Source organism: Phoenix dactylifera, chromosome 1, assembly GCF_009389715.1.
Source record: "Phoenix dactylifera cultivar Barhee BC4 chromosome 1, palm_55x_up_171113_PBpolish2nd_filt_p, whole genome shotgun sequence".
Lineage (NCBI taxonomy): Eukaryota > Viridiplantae > Streptophyta > Magnoliopsida > Arecales > Arecaceae > Phoenix > Phoenix dactylifera.
In genome coordinates, this window is record NC_052392.1 from 8418263 (window position 1) to 8427723 (window position 9461).

Consider the following 9461-nt stretch of genomic DNA (forward strand, 5'->3'; position numbering starts at 1 on the left):
TCTTCTCAAAAGAGATTATAAAGGTCCTTGCCTTTCACCCTCAGGTTGTAGGTGGATCTCCAGACCCTCACATTGAGAGCACTATACTTAGGGATCGTGAGAAACCGCACCCTCTTGGTCAACTGCCCCAAACAGCTAGGCAACCAAGTTAGTGCTCTACCTCCTCTCTCCAAATAAAGAAAAGTCACAAACCTGCATACTATCCGTTATCTCAGTGTTGACTATGGTCGACCACTATCTCAAATTGGGGTTATATACCTAAGTGTCCCTCATCACATTCATCCTTTGCCCGTCCCTAATCAACCATCTCATGTTAGCCATCACCGTTGATGCATGCACACAGATGTCTTTCCAGATGAAGGAGCTATTTTGACCAACATGAATATCAGCAACTGAGGTCCATGGGTTGTATTTAGCTCTCATCAAAAAACTTCGGAGACTATCGAGTTCAAGTAAATACCTCGCAGTATGCCTAATTATCATGATCTCTCTCCTGACCAACAAGCACTGGATGTCTAGTCGACCATCTCACAATGGCTGGCAGATCAATCCTCAAGAAATGAGATGCACCCCGCGCCTACCACTATGCAAACTCTATAGAAAGTTTCAGAACATCTGCTCTAATTTTATAAGAAAGATTCTGGGCATAATGATATTGGACATAAGATAGACCAGTTTAGAAGTAAGGACAAATTTCACCAGAGTCGATCTTTCCCTTGTAGATAGAGATCTAGTCTGCCAACTCTCTACCCGTTCCTAAATGCTCTACTCCATATTAGCATTTTAGCCTCCATCCGGTGATGGGTGCAATGGATCATCAACCAGTTGGTTCTTAATTTACGGACCTTGCTATAGTCTTAACGAAGCTTGGATTTTGCCCAAGAGATCGCTAAATAAGTACGATTCCCTCATTGGCCTGCACGCAATTTTCTCCATTTTCTCTGAGCACATAAACCCTGCTTGTCCCCTTTCCCTTTGAGCCACGTCCCCAAATGGATCCCGGAGTCGTATCCTCCTCCTCCCAATTCCCCCTGAAACCCTTCAAATTAGGATTAGGGTTCCAAAATTTCACGACGCCGTCTCCTTCCCCTTGCTATCCCGCCTTTCGTTCGAGGTTTTCTCTCGGTTGGAAGCTTCGGAGCGGCTCCCTCGAGCTCCGAGGGAAGCCGAGGGCGCTCGGGCGAGCGGTCGTGGCGTCGCCGAGGGCGTGCGGAGGGAAAAGCCTGTCGCCGTGGGATGACAAGCCCTACGAACTGCTTCCAACTGGACGGAGAGCTTATCTCGATGAGCAAGACGTAGTGAGCTTCCTCGATTCTCCCAAGGAGCTCATCCCCATCGACCCAGCTTCCTACAACCCTGCCGCCTATCTCTGGTGAGCCTGGCGATCCACAGTTCTCCTTCGTACATACTGTTCTTTTTCCAGTTTGTGATTCGACTTGGAATGATTGACCTTTTATTCTTATATTAACTGCCAATCGATTGATTAACTGGAAAGAGATTGACCTTTTCCGACAATTCCACGGTTCTTGAGGTGCTGGTTCGAAGTAGAGGCACGATCTTGCTTGTTCGATTTGGTTTTCGACAATAGTTCTCATGCTGTTACTTTTCCTTTTGGAATTGGAGTCGCAATTGGCATTTGATTATTCAACTGATTGCCAATGGATTGATTAATTGGTAATCACTGACCTTTGGCAGTAATTACACTATCCTCAGGGTGTTGGATGGAAGTAAAAGGCATGACCGTTGTTCGTTCTTTTTGATTTTGAACAATAGTGCCTTTTCTTTTTCTTTTCCTAACTGCCCAAAGATCAGAACCCTGGAACTTCTAGATTAAAAAAAAATGATATATATGTCTTCCACTACCCAGAAGCAGATATGGTTTAATCAAAACAGCATACAAGCAAGTGACAGGCCCAACAATGTGGCTGCCAAAAATCAAGCAAAAATATACAGCAAACAATTAAAGCCAAGCTACATCGGCCGTGAATTACCTATCTATATCCACACTGTTTCAAGCAAAGCTTAGTTCAGCCATTCCCCTCCATTTAGAATTCCTTTTTCCCAACTATTGACGGTGCTGGGTTTCTCCTATGTAATTTGCATTGAACAGGAAGTTCCAGATTCTTCAGTGTTCTTTGTACTTCTCTTGAAATTCCACAACAACAGCTGTAAGTTGCTGGTATCTTACTCTTTCTATATGTATTGAAGGAGAGAAGGTTTTTAATTAACTCACGCCTTCGGGTAAGTATATGTAGGATCACTTTATTTGGCATGCACCATTTCTTGAACCCTAATCTAGAAATCATATCCAGTAGATCTGGGATGCAATTTCATCATAAATATCCCTTTAATACAGCAGGATCCAGATTAGAAATGGAGCTGCATGAAAATTTTACTTACAGCAGAGAGACAGAACTTCGCAAAACATCTCTTGCTAGAGACTTGATGTCTGAAGTATCTTATCAATTCCCTTGCAAGATACAAGCAAGAAATCTATCTTATACAACAGCATGAACGGATTGTAACTTCTCAAAACTTTGCATCTATGGAAGTTCCCCTTAACAAAGGAACCTACTATGATATGCCAAATCACTGATTGCAGTCCAAAGCAATTAACTGTTCCCTTTCACTATACAAAGATCATGACAAAAAGCCTTAGCGAAAATTTCCTATGCACATACCATCAAATATGCACCTGTTAGCATGCTTCAGTCTTCACCATGTACCTTACTACTTTTTATGCAACTATATGTCTTAGCAATTCCTGTAAATTCCATTCTTATGTCATTAGTGAGTGCCAAGGACTCTGAAAAGCAACAACCATCGTCCAATGGTACATTGTCTCTTGTACTTAACCCATTTTTTTTACCAGTAAATATTACTAGGCACATCTGATGCATATGACAGATTCAAGAGGCCAGAGATGTGATGGATGGTTGTGATTCCATGATTTTTTTACATATATATACAAGTTGATAGATACACTTCAACATTTGGTTAATTTGCATTCATTTTTCATTCTATCCTTATGTATGAAAGAGCCTCAGCAGGAGTGATTTCCTTAGAGAGGGAATTTATTGAAAGAAGAAAGTTTATTACAACTTCAAACATGAACATCAGGTCATGCTGAGCTGTTTTGCATCATCTATGGTAAACATATGGAATGTTTTCTCTTTGGTTTGTTATTTCACATGTTTGTTATATCTTCTGTTTAATTTGCTTACATTCAATCACACTTCAAATATAGTTTTCATTCATGTTTATTATGGATTGATCTCAAGAAATGATGCTTTCCTCATTTACAGGAAGAAAATTGGAGATATTCCAGAAGAAAGGCGGCATCGGTTGATTTATACGCTGAAAGCTAGGTGATTGTAATATCTCTGGAGTGAGTTTATTGGTTACTTCAATCATTCGTTTTGCAATGCATGCAACATTACTAGTACTTCAAATCTTCAATTGTAATTTTGTAGTTCATGGATAATGGACAGTCTCCAAATGCTTTTGCATGTAGATAACTTGTGATTTTGATATAAACTGTTTGGACTGATGCAGGCATATATCTAGGATTTGGGAACTAGCTGGGCAACGCTACCACGATGCTAAGCTGGCCAAGCAAACAGCATCTACATTGTTCTCTCTGGAAGCAGATTCAATAATGATTGAAGTTTGGAGTGGACGAACAAGCAAAGGTACTTCTGGTCAATAATTGTAGATTTATTTTGTTAAATCCGTTGTCTTCTTAGTTAACTGATATTGAACCATTCTGAAATTTGACATCAAACATCATTCTGGAATCACTGCACTTGCATCAAAATGGTCAAAGTATTGTGGTTTAAGCGCTTATCATGCAAATCATGTATAGTTATGGTCAGTGTATAGATTAAAAGGTACTTGTCTGGATTTCATGTCAGGTCTTTCCTTTCTCTTGTGCTGTATCATACATGTAATACAGATGTACTTCAATATACTTTACATCTTTATGGTTTAGTGCTGTTGGAAGAAGTTCAAATTTTAGTTTTAACAAGGATGACACTTTTCTAACATCTATCTTACCTAGCCTGTCTTCATTATTTTTGTACTTATGCATCTACCATATATCTTTCTTATCTTATTTCTTTACATCCTCTTGATTGTATTCATGCAGTGAGTGGATGTATTTGGCTATTGGGTTATTAAATTACTCAAACATTTTGTATTATCATGGGTACATTTGCATATGCAACAACCAAACTGCTTGGTTAGATAACTTTTTTCCAACTTTTCTTTTCTTTTGTTTTTTAATAAACCATGTTAGTTATATGTTGTTCCATCCTGTTAAGCATATTCCTTGTGTTTTAAATATTTTGCTTATTTGATGACATCTCTTTCAACAATGAAACAGGGCCTTTGCCATTTGCTTGGCTTAATGACTTCAATAAGGTAAACTTCCCCACAAAACTTACTAGATGCCTATATTTATGTCCTGATGCGTATCTTGTCAATTGTTTTGGAAATGTTTCTGGTGTTATCCAATTTTAAAACTGCTCAGGTTATTTTTCGGGCCAAGGATGGGGGCACCTATGGACGTATAATCGTTGGTAACTTTTTTACTAATGATATTATTTATGCTATTCATCATCCTATCCTACATTTCAAGAGCAGTTCTGTTTGTTATTTGGGTTCTTTTTTTTTTTTCCAAATTAAAGAGCAATTGTGTCAGCAGCATAACACAGATGTCTTCATTTCTGGTCTGCATCATTGCTTAAAATAATCCATTGCTTTAGATCAATTTCTTGAAACAATCAAAATAAGTAGTTAAGACAGGCATTTGTTATATTTCTTAAGACATTTGTATATTTCTTTGGCATTCAAGTCTTATCCAAAAAGTTAAGAATTACTTCAATGTATCTGAAAGAATTATAATAATAATTTCTTTATAGCAAAATGCATCACTGGTATTTTTATAATTCTATCAATCTTGAAAATTACTGGAAATATAATCCTTAAACTGTAAGAAAAACTTGGGAAAAAGTTGGATAATTATGCAAAAGCATCCCATTGCCTTGGATCAATTTTCTTCAAACAATCCAAATCAAATGTCATTAAGACAGACATTTGTTATATTTCTTAAGACATTTGTATATTTCTTTGGCATTCAAGTCTCATGCAAAGTTAAGAATTATTTCAATGGATCTGAAAGAATTATACTAATAATTTCTTGATGACAAAATGCATCAATGGTATTTTCATAATAATATCAATCTTATGCAAAGTATCCCTGGGAGTTTGTTAATGTACTAAACTCAGTATCTTCCTATGTGTGTGTGACTGTATGTGTGTGTACGTGTGCGTGTGCGCATGCACCTGTGTTAAGGACTGGGAAGAATATGTGTTGAATGTTGAAAACAATCAATTTGCTGTATTCTTGATGCTTCATTTTCATTTGCTAATGCTTTTGCTAAATCCATAGTGTCAACTTGTTGTTTGTTTCTGCTCAAGGTTTGATGCTGTCTTGACCCTCGTAACAAGTATCTATAATCTGCTTCCCCTTTCCCCCAGGTGGATCATTTCCATTCGGTTTAGCAAATCTTTATAATCCACTCTACTTCAGAGTGAGACAGGTGACAGAGGTTATGCCGACAGAACAACCTTGTGATGTGGCATATGAGTTTGGTGATGGGCTTTTTGACCCCCAGAACTTTCCCAAAGGCTTCCCAAAAGCAGGTACACTAACCTATCAGTTGAAGAAAGAAATGCTTTTTTAGCATTAATTCAGGAGTTCAAATTGTAGATTGATCCCATTGGGACTCATTACCTAAACAGATCCACTTAGTAAATACTACTATCTATTAATCATTGATGTAGTTGCATATGTTAAACATCTCAATCCTCTAACCAATGGTTGATTTAAATTTCATCATCCCTCTTTTTTATAAAAATCACCTGCAATGTCAAATATTTTACTTGTTTTATTTTTAGTATTAAAATATTCCATGTTTCTACACCAATATAAAAAACTGAAAGAGCGGCAACTATATGCAGCTTTGCCATTCTTTCTTTTGCTTTAAAAACAAAAACATTACTTAGCAGCAATTCTGATTATATATTTCATTAATTATCACTAACTTAGTTTTATTGATTTTTCTATTTATAGTTTCATTTGCATTGTCTGATTAAGTTTGCATGTTAAGCTTATTCAAGTTGCCTTACCTTTTAAATAAGTAGGAACACAGATGACTGAAGTTTATAGAATTTAAAACATTATCACTGCCATAATTTTGGTAATCCAACTTCGGATCCGTTGATCTCGAATTAAATTCTTGAGTAGAATTACTACTGAATGGTTGGCCTCGTGTAAACTTCAGGTTCTAGTTAAATTGGGTTGACAAGAATCTTCCATGTGTTAGGCTGGAATGAGGCTCAACTCATCCAAAGTCAAGACATATGAACCGTTGGTAGGACTGTAAACAATCCGAGCTGCTCATGAGTAGCTTGGGATTGGAAATGGCTCATTTGGGCTTGTCTCAGTTAGAAAAAGAGCCAAGCTCAAACAGATTCAAGAGCTCGGCTCATTTAGAGCAGCTCGAGAGCAGTTTTATAATCACTTATTTGGGCTTGGTTCTGTTAAAAAATGAGCCAAGCTTATACAGATTTGAGAGCTTGGCTCATAAACAAGCTGAGCTTGACCATCAGCTGCTTATAAAAAAGAAAGGGAAGCTCTGGTTGGCTTGGCTTCATAAAAGCTCAGGTCACAGCTTGTATGTACCGAGCTTGAACACCATACGCTCGGTTCAAGCTTGAGCTGAGTTAGAACAACCTTTTTAAACATTGAGCTAATCCCGAGCAGCCTGATACTCAGCTTAGCTCGTTTGCACCTGTACCTGTGTGTTGGATTGAGTCTTAAAACCTAAACCGGAATAGGTATATTCTCTCTTTTCATTTGGACCATTGCCCAACTATGTTGAATAATGAAATAGTTGACAGAATTGTGCTTGCATTATTATCTAGAATTAGTTTCCTGTTAATATATCAGAATTTGATATTCTTGGTTCTGAGTTGCCTGTACTTCTTGATTGTCAAGTTCGCACTTTTCCATTCTCACCTGATAATCTGGCATCACAATTAAGTTAATCAAGTTGAATATTACAGCTTCTTTGTCCATCCTTGCTTTTCGGTAAACTGCAACTGGAATAAATCTCAGCTATATAAGCTAGCTGTAGAATTGGTTTCCTGTGTCCCTTAGGGAATATTTTAAACTGATGGTAATATAAGTGGTACAGAAGAGTTCAAATTTTTATCTTGAATATTTTACTTTGTTATTTTCTACACTTTTTTTCATGGTCTTTGGCTTGTCTCCATCTACGGTGGTTGGTTGCTTCGTTCCTAAGTTGTTTGTTGGAAAGAGTAGACCAGGTGCGTATTTTCATTTACACAGATGTGTCCGGTTGGTGAACCTACTGACCAATGTTTTCTTCTTCAAATTTCACATAACGAGCAACACTTGGTATTCCCATAAAATGCTCTATTTTGATAACTTCATACATTATGCATATATTTCTAACCTGCATTTATGCAATTTTTTTGTTTGACACGTGCTATGCTAAAGTGTTATATATCTACCATTTGCTCTTATCCTATTGATAACTTGGAATGTAGTTTATATTTTCCATTACTAATGGCGCATCCTGTTCTTCATTCTTCATCTTTATCTTTTCTTTTTTCCCTTTCACACTTCAGCAAAACACCCTTGGCCATTCAATGATCATTTGGTTGTTTATGTACGTCATGCTGGACCGGGGGTTTTGGTAGGGCAAGCATGGCAAGAAGGGAAAGACCTGGAGCAAGTGCCTCAAAAGTTCTGTGGTGAGATACTGATGCTGAAAGATTATACAGCTAGTGGCTAGTAGTTGAGTGGTTTGACAAGCGTGCTTGTTATATCCTAAGGCGAATCAATATAATGACACTGCATTCTGCAGCTCAATAGTGATCACCATCCATCTCAAGCTATGTGAATATCTTCCATCTGAATTTATTTTGATAAATTTTGCAACTTAGTTTGTATGACTAGATTGCGACCTTTACATATCATTTGTAAGCTTCATTGGTGTCATACATGATGGGTAGATAAATAACAGCAATTAACTGTTATTTTGTTACAGGGTGGTTGTATGACAGCAGTAGTGGGGTGTAATTTGACATTTTGGTTATTTATTTAATGAGAGCAATATTTACAATTCGGCACATAAACTGAGTTAAACAAATATTTTATTCTATACGCTGTGGCATTATCAAATTAATCAAAAAATTTACCATTTATCTTTTGTTGGCTGTTATGAGGTGATAAAATAATGACTGTGTCAACAATTGCTATCAATGTCGGTTGACACCTCTTGCCCTCCAGGTCGGATGTTGCTCAGAAGGTAAAATAATATAATTATCATTGTAATAGGTATTGCTTTATTCTTGCCAATAGGGTTGTGCTGAGTAATTGACATATGTTATGTTTATTTCCATATTTCATTTCCATGGACGGGTTTGAAGTAAGAATTGCTGAACCGAGTCGATCCGGTCTCCGATCGGGTTGGTTATCTAATGAAAAATGGTTCCGGCCTCCTAGGGGCTGGAATCGGTCGAAAATTAACGGAGCTGGACAGTTCCGTCCGATTCAGACCGGTACTGTCCAGTTCGAATCGGTACCAAACCGTATCGGTTGTCTATCGGTATATGTCTCGGTACCGGTTCGGCGAACTTTGGTTTGAAGTGAAGTGTAAATTTATTGGTTTACGATTTTCTATAGGGTGGATCACGTGGCATTGTAGGAGCGAGTCATGGTGATGAGAGTTAAGAGGTCATTGCTACAGAGAGGGAGCAACCTTGTGGGAGGAGGCCAAGGATGGGGTTTGGTGGTCGCTCTTGCTATTTATTTATTTTGTTTATTGGCAAATTCTTTATGTTGGTTTTAATTGCTGCCTCGAAGCAGGCCGAGTGAGAAGCCCACCTACTATTTTCAAGGGAAGGCTTTACGTTTTTCTCGTATCGGTGGAGATGGAGCCATGTTTTCGATCCCATGCCTCTCAGCGGTACAGATTTTTTTTATACTTGTCTGAATTTTAGCAGTAGAAATCTTCTATCCAGATGACATATCGGTTTTGGAATCTTTACATGATTTTGAACCAATATCCGCTTTCTAAACATTCAAGTATCTTTGACATATTCGTTCCGGGCGTCATGTTGTTGACGGTAGGGGGCATCTTGTGCGGTCGGTAGAGGGTTGCTTTAATTTTTCTGTGGTGTCCGAGTCTTTCTGTCGAAAGGTTGGTGTGTGTTGGAAGAGCTCGAGAACCTTCAGCAATACTTCTCGAAGGCTCTAGAGTTATTGGAGGAGAGAGTGGAAGCCTCAAGGCAAGCGTGGGAGTCAACGACGATCATCATCCGGAGCCTTGGTCGGAGAGTTCCTGTTGGTTAGGTTGTTCAGGACT

At 38.1% G+C, this 9461-nt stretch overlaps 1 protein-coding gene across 2 annotated transcripts; it reads left to right on the forward strand.

Annotated features, from left to right (window-relative positions):
* The first annotated feature begins 467 nt into the window (after positions 1 to 467).
* LOC103699427 lies at positions 468 to 8225 on the forward strand. Of its 2 annotated transcripts, none has more exons than XM_008781458.3 (7): positions 468 to 1372; positions 3306 to 3368; positions 3556 to 3692; positions 4385 to 4422; positions 4532 to 4580; positions 5542 to 5706; positions 7792 to 8225. In XM_008781458.3, the coding sequence occupies exons 1-7, from the start codon at positions 993 to 995 to the stop codon at positions 7884 to 7886; spliced, it is 927 nt and encodes a 308-aa protein (XP_008779680.2). In that variant the 5' UTR covers positions 468 to 992; the 3' UTR covers positions 7887 to 8225. The 2 variants fall into 2 exon arrangements, with proteins under 2 accessions (XP_008779680.2, XP_008779675.2); XM_008781453.3 differs by having other exon boundaries at positions 478 to 1372; positions 7720 to 8225.
* The last annotated feature ends 1236 nt before the right edge of the window (positions 8226 to 9461 follow it).